General features: G+C 39.3%; 1 protein-coding gene across 4 annotated transcripts in view; it reads right to left on the minus strand.

Annotated features, from left to right (window-relative positions):
* Positions 1–309: 309 nt before the first annotated feature.
* Positions 310–20,836, minus strand: part of TET3 (tet methylcytosine dioxygenase 3) — an 81,417-nt gene continuing 60,890 nt past the window's right edge. For all 4 annotated transcript variants that reach the window (XM_075207459.1, XM_075207458.1, XM_075207460.1 and 1 more), the window contains 4 exons: positions 17,107–17,196; positions 15,640–15,777; positions 14,067–14,403; positions 310–10,321 (listed from right to left, as the gene is read on the minus strand). In XM_075207459.1, coding sequence (XP_075063560.1) covers positions 8,676–10,321; positions 14,067–14,403; positions 15,640–15,777; positions 17,107–17,196 — 2,211 coding nt within the window. In that variant the 3' untranslated portion in view covers positions 310–8,675. The remainder of the gene's footprint in view (positions 10,322–14,066; positions 14,404–15,639; positions 15,778–17,106; positions 17,197–20,836) is intronic.

The raw sequence follows: 20,836 nt of genomic DNA on the forward strand, positions 1-20,836 counted from the left end.
AACCCCAAAATAAACTGAATTTTCAAGTAACCACAGTCACAAGCTGAGATATATTCAAGTGTGGCTTACAAGCTTACCTCCATTGGAGAATCCTGTAGCCAGTGAATTTAAAGACAAGAAATCAAATACATCAACATCTATTTCTAGCTAACTATACTGCATTTATTTATGCCACAAAACCAACCTTTTATTCAGCTTAACCCTCTCCCCTGCTGCTGGGACTGACAATACAGGTATGCATTACCCCCAGGCAACATTGAAAAGAATTAGATCAAATACATAAAAAGATAAAAATGGACAAGCCATACCTAAAATGTACATTTTTTTATTTTACTTTATTTTCATTTGACAGTATGCATAATACAAGAACAAAGGTTATTAAAAAGTTCAATGCCTGTGTCTGAAGGTGAATGGTGTCTAGAGAGTAATCCCTGAAAACAATTACATTGTAATGGCGGCTAATTGTATCCCTGATAATGTAAAAGGAGAGAAAAACAACCCCCAAAATAAGTTGCATGCTACTAAATAACAATTATATATATATATATATATATATATATATATATATATATATATATAATGTCCTTAACTCCCCTATATACTTTCGAACTTTACATATGTATATATGGGATCTGCTATCCGGAATTTTTGGGCCCTGCGTTTATTTCTGGATATTGAATATTCCTGTAATTCACAAAACATTTCTACTTACTACATTGATTAGCGGGGCTCCTCACGGTAACCATAAGAAGAACTACTTCCTATGACTGTGTATAAGACATTGCCAAAATGCAGAAATCCCTTCCTGGTTTTTAGAACTTTCTGGCCAATGCTGACTTACGAGATTCCGGATAGTGTCTGTACATTATTGTTTAAGTAAACTGAAAAAATAAACCCTCAAAACCGAAAGCCTTTCTCAACTTGCCAATAAATATTTTAAATAGTTTTGCGACTGTATTGTAGGCAACTCTGGTGTGGAAATAATTCTAATGTTTTATTAATAGTACATGGCTACTTTGTAGCTTCTCGTGAACAGACTGCAGTGATGTATTTGTGAGGTATATTTCAGGAAACAAAAAAAAAAATATGTGTTACAGCAATTTATATTACATGTGAAAATATGTGAAAAGAAAATTTGGTTTCTATACAATAAATTATGTTCACCCTCTTGTCCTCCCAAAAATAATAATAAAAAAAAACAAACTAGCACCATATATGATAAAAAAGAAATGTTTAAAATATAAAAAGCACAAAGAGGAAAAATAAAAATGTTGCATTATAACCAAAACATTACAGAAAGGAGTGAGTTAAATATATATATATATATATATATATATATATATATATATATATATATATATAAAAAAATCTATACAGCTGTAACCAGCATTTGGAAACTTCTCATGCACCGATTGCAAATGTATAAATAAAAAAGGGGGATAAGAAATTTTACCGACAACAAATGTACTGTACCGAAATCACTGTCGTAGCTTATTCACCAGAATTCCAAGAGGAATGATCTACTAAAGAGATGTAACAGCCCCACTGTCTATGGTGACAGAAAATACCATCACTTGACACCTAGATCTAGTCTCCTGAATTCATATATACGGACGCTCATATTCTGCACTTCAGTTTAAGCTGCATGGTCTAAGTGACAAATACATGGGAAATTAGCATAATAAATAAATGGCTCACATGTTGATCTAAGAAAATGCGCTATGTAGCTTGTTTTGTTTATCGTGATTAGCAACTTTCAGTATGTAAAATCCCTTGTAGCCTTAATATTGTCCACACTGATGTCTGTAGCTTACAGAAAACGAATGTGGACTCACTCGGCACCAGGTAAGTTTGTACACCACATCTCAGGATCTATTATATAGCACTCCATATAGTAGCACATCAGCAATGTGGTTTTTTGTTTTTTTTAATATGTTATGCAATATGAAATAGGAATTTCTTTAGTAAAACTGTTGACGGCTTTGATAGTATTGTTGTATGCTTATGTGTTTGCTATTAGCTCGATAAACCTAAAGTTTGTTTGAGATCAGCAATTCTGAAGATATTTCATGTGTCCAGTGTATGTAAAACCACATCCCATCAGGATGGTGAGGCAGGGCAATAGGACAATAATATAGCACCATTACGTAGTAGGTTAACTGTAAGGTTATAAGAGTTGTTGGCTGTAGTAAGTGAAAACCTACCATTGTCTACACACAGTGGAAATAGACAACGCCTCATTCCTCTGTGATGTCATAAGTTACAAGTAGACTGATAGGCTGCATTTATCTATTAAAAAAAACAGTGGGCATCTTCAGTTGTGTGCTTTCGTATAGACCTCAGGTTTTTTACCCATAATTCACCATTAAAGTGAACTTGTCACCCCCAGTTACATCCACGATCATGTCTTAAAAAAATATAAGCATTTGTTTCTAATTGTCTTGAGATAAATAAAAAAACAGCAAAAGCTTTAACTACCCTTCTCAGATTCTCACATATGCACATTGTAATGATGAGACTACAAGAATAATTGCGGTTTCTCCCCCTTGTTTGCATAGATCAAACAAGTTAAATACCTGCTAAAACCTAAACAAAGGTGTTTTATTGTAAATGCAAGGTGAGGGGTCACCTTTAGTGGTGAATTACTTAGGAAAACATAAGGCCTATGTAAATGCACACATGTATAGCTTACAGGGGCTAACCCCCCCCCCCCCCCGACACACACACAAATGGAAATAGAATATTTATAATACGTTTCCTTGTGTTGTGTCCCTCTTACAATAGATATTTGTACCCGGAGAGTTGTAGAGATATAAATGGGGCCTTGACCTGTGGTAAAACTGATTGTCCACTCTGATCGCACTCATTCTATAGGGAGTTACCTGGAAGAGTTCTGGACCTGAGACCTCAAGCTAACATGTGTTCAAGGGAAGATGAGTAGGTTGGACAAGCTCACCTAGGGTGATGAAGCCAAGCTACTTAGCAATATTTAGTTTTCTAAAATTTATGACTTAAATCAAGACGAGCATTGATTAACATTGATTAATAAAGTGGTAATTTAGTATGTGGTTCTATCTATGAGGTGGATCTTTTTCTGGTTACTGCCCCCCTTTATCACATTCCTATAGGCGCATTAACTTGTTTTCTGGGTCAGACAGAGAAGGACAAAAATTTGCAGAGGTCATCGTGGTGGCCGACGCACGTAACCAATGAGTCGCATGCTAGCATGAAGGTCAGTGTGACTTGTACCCACATGAAAGCCACCCTTATATCATACCCTTGCAGTTAGTGGCAACATTTTTCTTTTTGTCTTCTGATTTGTTTATATTAAATATTTCTACACAATGGACAATATGAAAACTGAAAGTTTGGTTATCCCAAACCCGAGATGTCACAAGTCACTGAAACTTCAACTGACTAAATCAAGCACAAGTCAAACATCACAATCACGTTTTCATCAGATGAAGCAACACCGTTAGAAACTGTAGACAGAAAAACAAAGGGCTAGATTTACTAAGCTGCGGGTTTGAAAAAGTGGAATGTTGCCTATAGCAACCAATCAGATTCTAGCTAGCATTTTCTAGAATGCACTAAATAAATGACAGCTAGAATCTGATTGGTTGCTATAGGCAACATCTCCACTTTTTCAAACCTGCAGATTAGTAAATCTAGCCCAAAGGCTTGTTCACATGAGCCGCGAGTAAGAGATGGAACATGACGTGAGTGTGCCACTTTGAGTGTGGCGCATCCATGGGGGTCATTGATCCCAGTGCTTACACACCTCTAGTATTCAGTCTGGAACACCTCGTCTGTAAATTTTTACTGAATGCTCATCTGAACAAGCCCTTACTCAGGTAGATTTCATACCACAACACCAGGGTAAACATTACTTGCAGAAGTTTTGATCCTAACACAACATTAGTTACAGCATCTAATCTTAGATCATTACACAGGAAAACTGCATGGATGTTTATATTAAACACAACATGGGTATATGTATGTATGAATCATATACATTTCAGCATGCAGACAATAGTTTACTAGTGCTTTTCAACTTTTAGGGGGAATAACATACATCGGACTTGTACATTATAATACTATAAAGGTCCATCAATTAAGATTAGAATATAAAAGTAACGTTGGACCTCTCTTTATGCAGGATTATGGAAAATTCTAATTATTATACAAAAGAAAGGTTGATTCAGCTGCCAAGTTATGCATAGCACAGAGTCTGATTTATACTAACCCCTTCCAGGTCCCTCTGGAAGGAGAGTCTGAGGTAGGGTAGATGTAGTGTAAAACACAGCCACAATATCTTATATTTCCATTCCACAAAAATACATATTCTCAGTCAGTTCCAGTCTCTCGTCTCACCACCGTTACATCTCCAATCTTGGTTGCCAGTTTGAGAAATCAGGAATTTGAATCCTAGAACATTTATCAGGAATTGACTAAAAAGCACCACTAAAGAATGTAAAAAATACAGAGAGCTATATTTAGTAAATAGAGCAAAAAATACAATACAGACATATACAAGTGCTTTTCAGCACTTCTTCCATGTATTCTATCACAGAAGGAGACAAGCCTTCTCTATTGTAGAAGTTACAAGTCTAAAACTGCTATTGCCCACAGCTAGAAGCTTACTGGAGTGCCAAAACTCGTCTACCCGTTACGTCCAATTCACATATGTATAATTAAGGCTGTTCACATACTTAGACCAGGTGTACAGTAGTAAAGTAGGATCTGCAAATAAATCATTGGGCCTCTGGAAATTGGTGACAAAGTATTCTGCTCCTTTGGGTGAGAAAATAAAGAGTAACTACAGGGAAAGCAGTTTAGCAACATTTATTTTATTGTTTTTCAAACTTAATTTTATCGATTTTCATCAACAATTATGTTGTTGGTGAAAATCAATAAAATTTACGTTTCGCAACTTAGTCAAAGATTTTTTTTGTTTGTTTTTTTTTTTTTAGATATTTTTTTAATTTAAGGAATGATTAAATCTATATACAGTTTATTGTCTCTTCTAAGATAGACGGCATTCAGAAATACATTGGTCACTGCACTAACAGCAATACTGAGTAATGGCTGTGAGGGTCATATTGTTTTACTTCTAACTCATCTCCATTTCATAGTTCTGAATTTTAGACTATAGATAAATAGCACAGTAGTTAAAACACCACTTAGTATCCTATGTGTCATAATAAATCTGGGAAAAAGCCTAATGAAAAATACACGTTTTTATTATTTATTTTCAACAACCAGTCATCAGTAACACTTCCAGGGACATTTATGAAAGGAGGTGCACAGGGAACTGCAAAACGGGTGCAGATGGACCTGTCTCCCTTACGCTATGCCTCAGTCTGGGGTCTCCCACTCTCCCCCATTCCCCTTCTCACATCATGACATTGCCACTGCCATGTGCAATCTTGTCCATACTAAGATAACATAAGTGGACAGGTCACCGTCTCCCACATGGACACACTCATCTTTCTACATAGCTACATGTGCACCAATCATGATTGTCCCTTAAAACTCCAGAGGCCTGAAAGTCAAGATTGGGGAGTCTTTCAGAGGGTAAGTCACTAGGTTTGCAAGTAGATCAGCATTCAGGAATGATAAATTTGGTTGATTGACTAAAATAGCAACAGAGTGCCTTAAAACGCAGAAATTACATTATTGTTTTACGTTAGGACAACTAAATTTAGACCTACATATTTTAGACCTCCGTAGATGACATTCGACGGTAGACCATTATAAATGTTTTGGTGATAGAATATTTAATTACCACATACACTTGGAAAGTCCTATTCCCTTTGAAGGATCATTAAAACTAAAATACAAATTGATCCAATATGAAAAAAAGCATCTCATGTTCACAAATATATATGTAAAAGTTACCATACCTAGACAGACATATACAGCAGAATGCAAGCTATTGCTCTCTGATGTCAGACTCAAGCCGGCTACACATCGGCCAATCCTACTGCTCGGCCCATTCGCCAGAATCAATTTGGCCAAATACGCAGTTAGTCAAATTGGGCAGGTTCGGCTGTTCACGACTTTGGTCCAGTCACAAATCCTGACCTCATCTATATACTCTGCTGTATTGTGTTTATATCTGTATCCAGCCCATCTTCATGTAAATAGTTACATGTGGCTGGTATAAGAGATGATACCTGAATACAGTTAATGTTATAAGGCAGTAATAATATGATGAGATGGGTTTATGAATCTGAGTATGCCATAGCTAGTGGAATTACATGTCTACAGTTCATTATAGGCTGCATCAGTCAGAGGTACCTTAATGTAGGTTTAAATATTCAGGGATTTTAAGAAAATGATCACTGAGTTTGGAAAGTTAACATAATATACGCAGCCTTCACTGACTAGTACTCCCTCACCAAATATATCAGTCCATCATTTCCTAATCTTAACCTGCAGGATAATAGATTGGGGGGGATGAAGACTTTGATTTATGACCCTTAGCATGTCCTATATAGGTAATGTTCAGATACTCAGTATCATTCATTTAGTGCTGCACAGGCATTTCATGGGGGAAGTGGTATCATTTTATTCTTCCTTTTTGCTAACTACTGCCTTAGACTGTACAATAGCAACATTTGTGTAGTTTACAAATGACAACAAAAAAGGAAAATTATATATATATATATTTATATATATATAAAAAAGCAGATATAGTAAATCGGTAGGACGGACACATTACGTTAAATATTCTACCTCTATATACAATTCTCCCATTATCTATGTCAAAATGTTTGCAGCAGGATTAAAAAGTGCTTTAAAATGAAATTATAAAACAGGCAAAAAAACAAACAAAAAAAAGCTATTTACAGACTGACGGTTTCAGATATTCAGACACATGGGGTCTGTTCCCATGCATTTTAAACCTAATACAACCAAAAAAATGATAATGATAAAAACATTGAATTCTTATTGGATTTACATTCGGTGTGCTATTAACCACCCGATAGCTGGAGTGGTCAACAGTATAGGTGCAATGTTCATTGTTTATTCTCTCCGGCACAACCTGGCAACCTTCATCCAATCTAGACACTATTACATTTACCTCCTTAAAAAATCTAAATAGTCTTAATTCAACTATGTTCATAAAAAATACTTTTTTTATTTTATTTAATTACTTATTCTTTGTAGCACCTGCATTTTCCAGGCCCCCCCCTCCCGTCCCAAAAAATAGGTGTCACTGTTGTATATATTCTAGCACCACTATTTTGCAATAATTGACTGTACTTTGCAACAACTGACTGGCTTGTTGTGGAGATAAAACAACCCCCCCCAAAATTTTTTTTTTTACAAAAATTAAAATCAATTCTAAAACACATTTACAATGAGCTATCCTGTAGTCACAAAGCGATATTCAGTAGGAAACGCCAAAATAAAATGAAATCCAGGATATTTTGGTCTGCATGGCAGTCCTACTAATATAAAGGAAACAGAGGATACCCCAGCACCATATGTACGATCAATAAAATACAGAGAACAATGGTATAGATTCACAGTTTATATTGGATGTGAGATACAGCAGCCCTTCAGGTAAGTACTGCAGTGGTAGGTCCTGGTAACAGATACAAATGCCTCTCATTAGGAATTTCTGGGGCAGAAAAACAGATGTGTATGGAAAGCAACGCGAGACATTCTGATCATTTCATTGACTTTTGGTGCAAAAAATTACTAGCAGCAAATAATTAAGAAACCAAAGTTGTAAATTTAAAACAGGCTTCCCCTCCCACGTAGAGAATAATTTTATCTACTTCATTCTTAACATGTAACTCAATCGTGCGTAAAATCATAAAAAGTGGGGGGCAGGCTGTATGTGCAGCATGCAAGGTATAGTCATTTCAAGTCATGAGGCTTTATAAATATAGGTAAAATTGTTACAAATTTGCTGCTTTAAAGAACATACTGATTTCATATATATGTTTTAAGCAGTCGTCTTTTCAGACACATCTGTATTACTGCGTTGTAGGCAACAGATATACCCTGCAGAAGTTACGTATAGATGTCATTCATTTGCATGGTGGTAGGTAAAACAAGCTGATAATTATTGATTTCACTTACTAGTAAAGGGATACTGTATCTGTGATATAGCCGCTGCTATGACTAAGTCATTATCGCCAGCTACCACAGTTTGCAGACTGACGAGACATGACTCGCACCTGGATTTTTTTGGTGATGTGTCAGCTGTGATTTCTAGTAGCTTATAAAGACCTATTCAGGTGTGATTGGGCTATAAATTCTGCACCATCATTGTTCTATAAAAATCCAATAAATATATGTTTGAATGCAATTAAAAATCTATTTTTTTTTGTGTTGTAAAAGGATGCCATGATTTTTCTGTGTGTTTTCCTGTTGTATGTTGTACAACATTAGGCTTAAAAAATGCAGATAGAAATCTTTTTAAGATTAAATTGAAAAAAAAATAATAAAAAAACAAAAACAAAACACAAACAAAGAAAAAACAAAAAAAATTATACAGTAATAGTTCTCTTGCTCAAGGGTTAAGTCCTGGGAGATGTGTACATAAACAAGATTCCCCTGTTGTACACAAGTGAAAAGCACCATAAATAGCACCATATATTACAGTGCTGTCAATTAGCTGAGGTACAATGGCCACAATGGTAGCTGTTTTAATCTCATATCCAGCGACTGTATGGTCCCGTAACCTTGGTATAGGCATACGAAGATGAAGTTGTGAAAGAGTTTGTTAGGACAGTAGCGACTTGTCGAGTTGGGATGATGTCCTTCTTTTCAACAGGTGGGGTCTCTGTAGTGGGAGCACCTCCCCACTTTCTCTTTTTCCCAAAGCCTTTCACTTCCTGTTTGATGCCCAGTCTGTCGGCCTCTTCCTGCCTTAACCGGGCTCTCTCCGCCAGCTGTTTCATTTTGGCTTCCCAAAGTGCCAATCCATGGTTAGGCTGATTCAAGTTCTTGTGTTGGTAGAATACCAAGGAGATGCGGGTTGGATGACAGCGATTGGGCCTCTTCACGGGAGTGGTGGCATGAAGCTCCCTCCGTGCGCACTCTATTAGAATGGAGCCATGGGCTGGAGCTACTGCAACCCCGCCAATGTTTTCATCCAGGAAATTGTGCTCACTGTCCGACCAGACTTCCTCTTCATCCTCCTCTTTCTTCACGGGAGTATCCTCCATATTATCATCTAGACTGTATGGGTCCCAGGTATCTGTTTTCAAGGGGGTAGATGGAGTGGCTGGGGTAGCAAACATGTTCCATGACTTTTCCTGCATACTGGAGCTAGGTGTTACATTACACCTATCGCTTCCAGCAACTGAATTCCAGAGCTTTTCCTGAAACATTGCTGTTTCCTTCATTACTCTTCCACCACTCCAATTCTTCTCCTGAGTGCTTGCAAAACTGTCACTGAGCTTGCATGAGCTCCAAACCTTCCCTGGAGTGTTTGAGTCACGTTGACCTGCCTGAGTATCGATCCCATATGCACCCCAATGCTTATGCTGCCCATGCAAGTTCTTCAATCCCATGCTATTAGCTTGGATGCCAAAGTAATCCCTCTTATCTAGACCATTTGGTAAGCCAGTTTTCTCACTGGTCATAAACATATTTTGAGAACCCTCTACACTTGTCCTTTCAGAAGAAAACACCCCATTTGCTTTGTAGGGAATGGACTGATCACTTTTCTGTACTGAGAGATTCAAAGCAGGGCTTTGAGAAAGGACACTAGGAGATCTCTGAAATGGATCATGTGAGAAATCATTGACCGGTTCCTTCTTAATGATTTTGCTGAAACAGGGAGAATACGGAGTGGTATCCATTGGAATAGGAGTAGTCCGATGGGGGGTGCTTACTGATTTTTGACTGGTTGTATCTGGGAGGCCATACTGTGGTGCTCTCCCATAGCTTTGCTCCGATAATTCATTTCCATAACCATGGTTCATGCTGTCTGCCGCTGAATGCATTTCAGGCTTTTTCTCAAATGAGTTGCTCATCCATCCACCAGTCCTCGTATCAGCAGAACCATAATTCACAAACTGAGAAGGGACCACGGGGTTGCTGGAAAATCCGTAGTATCCAAAGGAAGGAAGAGCAAATTTTGAATGATAGCCATTCACAGAAGGCAGGTTAGGTGGTTGTGCATAGAAAGAATGGTAGGAGTAAACACTGTCCATGCTGTAGGGATCAGAAGGCCTGCAGCTTCCCAACACGGAGTAACTCTCAACAACTCCATTTGCGTTATACTTAAAGGAACTGTAGTGATTGGTCGGCTCCACTTTTACACAAGGTTTTACCTGTTGCTGGGGCACACCTGTGGGGGCAGGAAATACAGTGCTGTTAGTATGGCCAAAGAGAACAACTAACGCAATACGGCTTATAACTTATTCTTATCCATTATCTGCATTGTGACAATGTATACCGCAGCAATGTACAATATTAGCGTTAACCTAAATGTAAAATTACTTTTTACTATTTATCACTGTGTTTTAGCTATATTTAAATTGATTGATTAATTGTCTAAATTTGTTTTGCTCTTAAAAAATTTTATTAAATATTTTAATACACGGTTAAAATCTAAAATTTGACTTTTTTCTAGATCAATACAAATTAAATATACTGACATTAATACCGGTACTAATAACTATTATAATTATTGTTGCTGGTGGTCTAAGACAGTGTTTTTTAAACCTGGTCCTCAGGACCCCTAACAGTACATGTTTTCCAGATCTCCTTGCTTTAGCACAGATGTATTCATTACTGACTGACACATTGTAACAGATCCTTAGGTGGTATAATTATTTCCCATGTCACCTGGAAAACATGCACTGTTATATCTAATATATCTATGGGTTGCAGAATCCCTCATCAATTTCAGTGTGTTTCTTCTTTCAAAGAGGACGGATTGTCTGGTACTATGTGTAATGTTGGGTAGGATTTAGGAATAATAACTTGTCCAGGACCTCCAGAGTTTTAGAGGGCACTTATTGTATGTTACTATGAGTAATGGCGGGTAGGATTTAGTACCGGAAACTTGTCCAGGACCTCCAGAGTTTTAGAGGACACTGATTGTCTGGTACTATGTGTAATGGCAGGTAGGATTTAGTACTGGAAACTTGTCCAGGACCTCCAGAGTTTTAGAGGACACTGATTGTCTGGTACTATGTGTAATGGCGGGTAGGATTTAGTACTGGTAACTTGTCCAGGACCTCCAGCGTTTTAGAGGACACTGATTGTCTGGTACTATGTGTAATGACAGGTAGGATTTAGTACTGGTAACTTGTCCAGGACCTTCAGAGTTTTAGAGGGCACTGATTGTCTGATACTATGTATAATGGCAGGTAGGATTTAGTACTGGTAACTTGTCCAGGACCTCCAGCGTTTTAGAGGACACTGATTGTCTGGTACTATGTATAATAGCGGGTAGGATTTAGTACTGGTAACTTGTCCAGGACCTTCAGAGTTTTAGAGGGCACTGATTGTCTGATACTATGTATAATGGCAGGTAGAATTTAGTACTGGTAACTTGTCCAGGACCTCCAGCGTTTTAGAGGGCACTGATTGTCTGGTACTATGTGTAATGGCAGGTAGGATTTAGTACTGGTAACTGGTCCAGGACCTCCAGAGTTTTAGAGGGCACTGATTGTCTGGTACTATGTTTAATGGCAGGTAGGATTTAGTACTGGTAACTTGTCCAGGACCTCCAGAGTTTTAGAGGACACATTGTCTGGTACTATGTGTAATGGCGGGTAGGATTTTGTACTGGTAACTTGTCCAGGACCTCCAGAGTTTTAGAGGACACTGATTGTCTGGTACTATGTATAATAGCGGGTAGGATTTAGTACTGGTAACTTGTCCAGGACCTTCAGAGTTTTAGAGGGCACTGATTGTCTGATACTATGTATAATGGCAGGTAGAATTTAGTACTGGTAACTTGTCCAGGACCTCCAGCGTTTTAGAGGGCGCTGATTGTCTGGTACTATGTGTAATGGCAGGTAGGATTTACTACTCGTAACTGGTCCAGGACCTCCAGAGTTTTAGATGGCACTGATTGTCTGGTACTATGTGTAATGGCAGGTAGGATTTAGGACTGATAGTTTGTCCCAGAACTCCAGATTTCTAGAGGGGATTGACCATTTGTTTGTATCTACCTATAATGTGTCAGGCTGGCTCCAGGATGGACAGAGTGTGCTGAATCACCAGAGAAGACCCTGTTTGAAGAGACTTAATTCAAGTCGCAGTAACAAGTTAGTCCCATAATTATACATTTTCCAAACTCAGGGCCAATGCATCATAAAAGTAATTTATAAGGTACTTATCAGTAATTTATATTTTTATTTGTTTATATAAATGTACAGCTAAAGAAAAAAAAGCTCCACATGACCCATTTAACACCTCAATCCAATAATTGATCCGTTACTTTAATAGGCAAAATGTAGATTATATTAAACATACTGAAGTGCTATATGGTTCATAGATTGTAAGCTCTTCAGAACAGGATGTATTTACCAGAAGGGGCATAAATCCTTAGCACTTGCTGCACTGTACTTAAGAGAAGCACTTTTATAGTTCACATTTAATTCCTATAGATTTATAAATAAATAAGTAATATATATATATATATATATATATATATGTGTATATATGTGTGTATATATATATATATATATATATATATATATATATATATATATATATATATATATATATAGATACACAGGGCCGCCATCAGGGGGGTACGGGGAGTACTGCAGTATGGGGCCCAGGAACAGAGTGGGGCCTCACTAGCCCTGGACCCAATCAAATTTATTAGGGGAGGAGGCATCCGCAGTGAATTAAAGGAGGTAGCGAGCACCATTTCTAGGCAGCAGCTTCTCCTGAGATGTAACAGGTGGTGTGGGGAGAGACCTATGTGCGTAATTAAGGATGCGGTGGTGGGCCCCCTTGTAGGCAGCATGTCTGCCTCCACATCCAAGATGTCAGGGGCCCACAGCTGCCAACATTTGCTCCAGTACTAGCCCCCCAGGTGCCCAGCTCCCGGACAGAGAGCCTTGACAAAGCAGATAGACTCCCTGCAGTATAGCTGATATCATGTAATTAATAACGTCACAGCGCTGTCAATAGAGATGAGCTGAAAGGTGACAACTAGAAGACGCAGAAAGGTAAGTAACTATTGCAGGGGTTAGATGGAACGGGATGGGGGGGTGACTGTAGAGAATCGGGGGAGGGAAATGTTGGCTAGAGAATAATTTGAAATGCGGGTGGGGTGAGAGAAGGAAGGAGGGGTGCCCTGCCTGTTACATTTGTACAGGGCCCCGCAATTTCTGGTGGCAGCCCTGTATACACATACATACATACATACACACACACACACACATATGCTCTCAGCATGCTACAATTTTTTTCTTACTACTGTAAGATAACAACATGTGTACAAATGAACACAGAAATTCAGTAGAAATCCAGCAACAATAATATATAGACAGAGATGGGGCATATAGCATTTTGGAGTATGACACATGAAGCCATCAAAGATCATGCCCCAATGGCGTCCTTACGTTATGAAGTTCGCTCTGTGCTGGACATTAGCTGCAGTGATGTTCTGCATATAACATTTCGAACAGTAAGGGAAGGGGGGCTGCAAAGGGGAAGGAAAGAGAGAGAAGCAGTAGAGGACTGCAGGGGGGGCGGGGGGGATGAGAGGCATAGCAGGAATGCAGTTGCAGTCCAGAATGAAAGGCCGGTCACAGGTTCATAACCAGTTCAGAATCGGAGTAGAGGTGGATTATGATATGAGGTCCATGGGGTCCAAATTTTGTGGAAGGATACAGAGGAGCCCCTCAGGATGCTGGTCATATTCTCAATCTGATAGGTGTGCTATACCCGGTTGCAGACCATTGGAAGCGTAGGTGGTGAGGGATTCTTTCAGGAGGCAGCGATTTGGCAGGTCGCCGCACTGATAATGTGTGTGAACAACTTCTGGGCATGAGAGGGGTGGTCTGGGACAGGTAAGGGTAGCATACTACTATTTTAATACTCATCCATCTATCATTACGTACCTGGGTTCTGCTGGTTTGTCTCTGTGCGTGGTGACTCCTGCTTGGGCTTATCTGGGGTGGCAAGTTTCTCTTTTTGGAGCTTCTTCTTCTCAGCCGCTGCCTTCTTGGCTTCCAGCTGCCTCTGCCTACAAGACTTAGCGGGTTCAGAAAGCTTACGGACCTCGCGGGGGAAGGAAGAAAGCGCCTGTAATCCCCCTTTCTTGATCTTTATGGCCTGGCCTTCTTCACTCCCAAACTCATCTGTGCTGTCGATTTTGTAAAGTGGCAGAACATGGAGCTGTTCATCCTCAGCAATCTTACCAACTGTTCTGTTGTCCTCCTTCGTCAGCGTGCAGACCTACACAGAGCGAGGGGAGCCGTTACAAGCATGTACAAATAAATGACTATTGAATGAATGAATTATTAGATATTTCCATTTCATCACCTCCTTAATGTGAAGTCTGGTTAAGTCAGAGACTAGTGAAGTGATCCCTAGTTGCACAATCATTTTCAGAAATTCGGCTTCAGCATGCTTACTATAAAATCAATGACCTATATGTTATATTTATTTTATATTGTGTGAATAAATATTTTTAAAGAGCAAATAAAGCCAGAAAATTACTGCTGGGGCCTAAGTTTACCACTCCACTGAAATCAGAGGGTGCATATATTTCCTGGTTCCTTAAAGTAACCTACTGACTTTTAGATTTAACTGGTTGGCTCCAAAATGTTACATTATATTATGCAGCTTTAGTTTAGGAAACATTGCTTCTCTATCTCCCAGAAGCCAGGTCTAAATGCCATTCTTACATTAGCCAAGTGAAGTGAAATGCTCTTTTTGTATTTGTGGACTCATAGGGGCCTGGCCAGTGAATTCATTGAAAGTCAAATAATCAACATACTGGGCCTGATTCATTAAGGAAATTTAAGCAAAAAAGTGAGTAACTTTGCATCTTGGCAAAACCATGTTGTATTGGAGGGGATGTAATTTTAAAATGTGATGGCAAATTTATAGTTGGGGTAGGGCATGTCCTAGATCAACTTTAAATTTTCAGTGTACAAATAAGCTATCAAGTATTTGTGAGCTACATGAGAAAAACAGACAGTACTTAACTTATGTGCAAAATAATAAACTAATTTGCACCCCTTGCATTGTAACATGGTTTTGTCCAGAAGAAAACTTACTCATTTTTTTTGCTTACCTTTCCTTAATGAATCACTATGTTTAGCATTTTTAACTTCTTGTCTATATCAGAATCCTTTTGGCATTTTTCCAAGAAGCCCTCCATTACACGTTAGCTACTAACAAAGCTGCAGTGGAAACCGAGGCCAAGCCTGTATAGAGATTTCTACCTACATGTTTCATATATGGAAAATACATTTTTGTTTTATTTGCCCTGTAAGTAACATATTATGCTTCTTATAGTTTTCAGAGTAACCAATTTTATTATTCTAGCAATACATTTACATGGCTTTACTGGTCATTAAATGCAATGCACATGCCTAGTTTTTCACAGAAACCTGTATAGACTTCTAGTCAATACATTTCCATGTAGCTTTTTTCTCAGAGGTATAATGGCAATTGTCTTCTTACCACAGTGCAGCCATTGTAGAGATTGTGTTGGTCCTTGTGAGCGTGGGCACAGAAATCCATACACGCTGTGACCCCAGAGAAAGGTCGTCCCTCTTCCAATCCGAGACGACAGTCTATTGCTGTTTCCTCATTGTTAACCTAACGGGGGGAAATGAAATGAGACTGAACACGGCACATCATATCATCATCATCATTTATTTATATAGCGCCACTAATTCCGCAGCGCTGTACAGAGAACTCACTCCCATCAGTCCCTGCCCCATTGGAGCTTACAGTCTAAATTCCCTAACACAAACACAGACAGACAGACAGACTAGGGTCAATTTGATAGCAGCCAATTACCTACCAGTATGTTTTTGGAGTGTGAAACAACGTAAAGACAATATTTATGTCTGACAAGTGCACCATTTACAGAGCAATATTTACTAGGTGTTCATTGGACACCTTTATACGAACTCTGCCTCCAGCATTATTTTCAGAGCATTTATTAGTGCTAAATCTATATAGTTTTGTGTTTTTTATATGTATTCTGGTTTTTGCTACATTTTTTTCTTGATTTATATATTTATTTTATATAAAATAAATATGCACTGTGTTTGATTATAAATTCATTTCCAAGTTCTGTCCAGAATATGCATTGTGCCTGATTATAAATTAATTTCCAAATTCTGTCCAAAACGTACTGAAATGTTGTGTATAATAAGTGTATATACTGACTATATACAATTCTTGACGTGAAAAAATGTCCTTCACATACACAACTTTCTGTCTAGTATACTAGATCACTCTGACGCGTCCCCTGGCCACCACCACCACTTTTTGCGCCTTGGAGTTGTTCTTCTATTGGTTCAACTACTTTAGGACTAGGGGTTTCCTATAACCTCCATTTGACTACATTTTCTATCCCCCCTGTCCCTATATAAAAAAAAGTGCAGATAACGGCTCTTCTTATCTTTAATGGAGAATATCACACATCTGTGGAGATGCCCTAAGGTACATACATACTTCAGTGACATTCTCAGAACTGTGGAATAGGTATTTGGGATTAAAACACTGCTTATCGTCTTAATATACATTTTAAGATGATGATGTAGGTGTAACCCGAAATCTATTCCTTGGAGCACTATTTTGAAGACCAATCAGAAGGTTTAATCACAGAGATTGTGGCTTCTGATTGGTCAACAGAATTTTCAGATGATTGTTTCATCAAAAAAAAATTTAAGAACATTTTGAAATTGTTGTAAAAAAGTATTGCTTATATGTTGTTTTGTAAACGTACAGAAGGCTGTGTTGAGACTAAGCAATGCATCACCATTGCCCTAAAAGTGCCTCTTTCCATACAAACTCTTAATTACGTAAGTTAGCACAAGTAAGTTTGCCACGCCAGTATGCTGCTAGTTGTAAGCACGTGACTGTAATTTCCTTTACAAATAATTGTGCAATAGATGTAGAAGGTCACACCGGTACCTGATTTTGGTAAGCCTGTGGAGCGAGCTGCTTGTAAACTGGAGCAACCTTAGTAGCCAGGTCCTGGAAGTTTTCCTTGAGACATTCCTCCTGCAATAAACAATACAATGTTGTATTCAGCTGCACAATCAGATGTATGGAACCCTTTGCTTTCCCCATACAGGACGTATCTCTGGGATCATGCTCAGATTAGTGAAGTCACATAGCCATAGCCTGGAGTAACAGGTAGACCCTAGTTTCACCATGTTCTATTCTCATGTCATCTTACGTCCCAGCCAGTGGTTGTCATTCATTTAGTTCTTTTAGTAATTTTATATGTATGTGCACTTCTGTGAGAATGGAGATGAAAGAGGTGGCAAAAAACACTGAAGTCCAGGCCTACCTGTCTGTGTACGTTAGAGCACGGCTGTCACCAGGAGTGGTGGCAACCTGTGAACTGAACCGGCAGACAAGAGTGTTTGTAGTGAAGGCCGAACAGACCATTTACATAGGACAATGGATACGTTGCATCCATAGTCCATCCAGTGTTTATACTCTTATGTACTGTCTGTGCGTTCTACATAGGATTCAATGATGCCAATCTGAAGTGCTGTATATGACAGGTAGGTACATCAGATCTGATATTCTCTTGTATACGACACATAAACAAGATGAATGTGGTCCAGGATTTTTACAAGTTTCCTTCAAGAATTTTACACTGCAATTCAAGACCAAAAAAGTGGGTTTCTGTTTAAAGTGGATCCCTGTATGTACTGTGCACCAACAGCTAAGACACTAATCATTTAATATATTTATTTTGTATTACTAGTACAAAAATAAGTGCATCTTAAAGTTGTTTCTAACCTATTTAAAATAAAGTAGTTTCACACACCCTCTCTTCCCTATTGACGACATGACACCCAAGATTACTTTTTTATATTGTTGCATCAATGTTGTAGCAAAACATGTAACCCTTAGTGCTGATCATTTTAAATCAACTGTTTAAGCGCTCCCATTAGGCAAGGTTAGGCACTTGCCTAGGGCGCCGGGGTCTGGAGGGCGCCACAGAATTCTAAAATACTTTAAAACTGTGCGGCGACCGCTGACCATACCTGTCACGGCCGCCGCACAGCATTCAGATGGACGGGGAGGAGGGGAAGAGGCTATTTTGTCACCACCGCCGCCTCTCTGCTCCGTCTCCTCCCCTCCACTTACTAGTGTCAGTGAGTGGAGGGGAGGAGACGGAGCAGAGAGGCGGCGGTGGTGAGACAAGGTAAGGGGAGGAGGGAGGAGGGCGCCGATTTTTTAAAAATGCCTAGGGCGCCGTGGACCCTAGCACCGGCCCTGCCTCCACACAAGCATTTTCTTGACACGACAACTTGAGAAAGCTGCTAGATCCTTTCATCTCTATGACACGCAGCTTATGCTGTCTACACTTGCGGCTCAGTCTCCCCCGGGACGCGTGTCAACACCATACGCCACCGTCGCAAAAATGAAGAGCCCTAGGTAGTAGACTGAGACGCAAAATGGCCATGGCTCATTATCTGGTAACCTAAAGCTTGTTAGCCAAATGACTGTTAAACAAAGACCATATGAATTAGGGATGTGCACCAGCCACTTTTGGTGTCTCGTGTTTTGTGTTTTGGATTCGGATTTGCTTGAGGTTTTGGGTTCGGATTTGTTTCGCAAAACACCTGACGAAAGGTTTTGGTTCGGTTTTAAGGTTTTGGATTCGGATTTATTTTGAAAAAAACATAAAAAGTGTTAAAAATAAGTTTTTGGGTTTATTTTCACTCCTACGCTAATATTAACCTCAATAACATTCAATAACAATCATTTCCACTAATTCCCAGTCTATTCTGAACACCTCACAATATTGTTTTTAGTCCAAAACATTTCACCGAGGTAGCTTTCTGGACTGCATAGTGCAGTGGTCCCGGTACACAATTTGGTACCGGGGCCACAATACCTCCGCCTTCAAATGGTCTGAATTCCACTGCACAGCTGCCTGCTCCTACATCCTCTGCAGCATATACAGGGTGTAGTTCGAGCGTGTCAATACCTCTTGTTTTTGACGATGACAGGTCATTTTCATTAATTTATGATTTAGCAGCAACAGTCAACGTTGTTTAATATCTGATACGCCTCTATCTGGACTGCATAGTGGAGTGGCCCCGGTACCCAATTTGGTATCGGGGCCACAATACCTCCTCCAACTTTCAAGTGTAGTGTTTATAATTTATAAAAACTACAGTAGTTCAAGCACGTCAATACCTCTTGTTTTAGACGACCATGGTACAGAGCATTCATCATTGAGATCCCATCAAGTATGTGAAAGACAGACAGGGTCGAAGTGTTATTTGTTGACTTTGTTAACAAAAAAACTGTCCCTGTTGCAAATATTCGTGCAATGAAGAGTGACTTTTTCATTTAAAGGCTCAAGCTTTCAAGTGTAGTGTTTATAACTTATAAACACTACAGTAGTTCTAGCACATCAATACCTCTTGTTTTTGATTATGACAGGGCATTTTACTTTTGGTTTAATTTGTTGAATTTGTTTTAATGTTGTTTTACTTTGTGCTCATGGCAAACGACTGTTGAATGGTCACATAATGGCAAAAAAAGAGTTGCAAGATGGAATTGTCCTTGGGCCCTCCCACCCACCCTTATGTTGTTGAAATAGGACATGCACACTTTAACAAACCAATCATTTCAGCGAAAGGGCCTACCAAACTGTGCCTGAAATGATTGGTTTGTTTGGACCCCCACAAAAAGAGCTGGCAAAGAAATAAAAGAGTTGCAAGATGGAATTGTCCTTGGGCCCTCCCACACACCCTTATGTTGTTTAAATAGGACATGCACACTTTAACAAACCAATCATTTCAGCGACAGGGCCTACCAAACAACTGTGGCTGAAATGATTGGTTTGTTTGGGCCCCCACACCAAAAAAGCTATTCATCTCTCCCTGTACAAACTAAACAGGCTCTACTGAGGCAAGATGTCATCCTCATCCTCAACCTCTGATTCCTCTCTCCCTACAGTGTGTACTTCCTCCTCCTCACACATTATCAATTCGTCCCCGCTGGACTTCACAACCACAGGTCCCTCTGTACTATCTGGAGGGCAGTGCTGTACTTCATTGAGGAATTGATAATTCATTTTTATGAACATCATTTTTTTCAACGTTCTGAGGAAGCAACCTCCTTCGCCGCTCACTGACCAGGTTCCCCGCTGCACTAAAAACTCTTTCCGAGTACACACTGGAGGGGGGACAACTCAGGTAAAATAGAGCCAGTTTGTACAGGGGCTTCCAAACTGCCTTTTTCTCCTGCCAGTAACAATATGGACTGTCTGACATGTCTATTTGGATGGTGTCAGCAAAATAATCCTCCACCATTTTTTCTATTGTGACAGCATCCAATGCAGCAACAGTAGACATGTCTGCAATGGTTGGCAGGTCCTTCAGTCCGGACCAGATGATGTCAGCATCCCCGCCAGCGGCTCTTTTAGGAAAACTGAGCTTTTTCCTCGCAGCCACAGATGTGGAAGAAAATGAGGGTGGAGCTGTTGGCATGTCACGGTCCTCTTCAGAGGACAATCTCCTGACCAGCAGGTCTTTGCACCGCTGCAGACTTGTGTCCGCCGGAAACAGAGACAAAACATACGCTTTAAACCGAGGATCGAGAACGGTGGCCAGAATGTATTCCTCTGACTTTAAAATAGTGACCACCCTCGGATCCTGGCAAAGCG

Source organism: Mixophyes fleayi, chromosome 4 (genome assembly GCF_038048845.1).
Source record: "Mixophyes fleayi isolate aMixFle1 chromosome 4, aMixFle1.hap1, whole genome shotgun sequence".
Classification (NCBI taxonomy): domain Eukaryota; kingdom Metazoa; phylum Chordata; class Amphibia; order Anura; family Limnodynastidae; genus Mixophyes; species Mixophyes fleayi.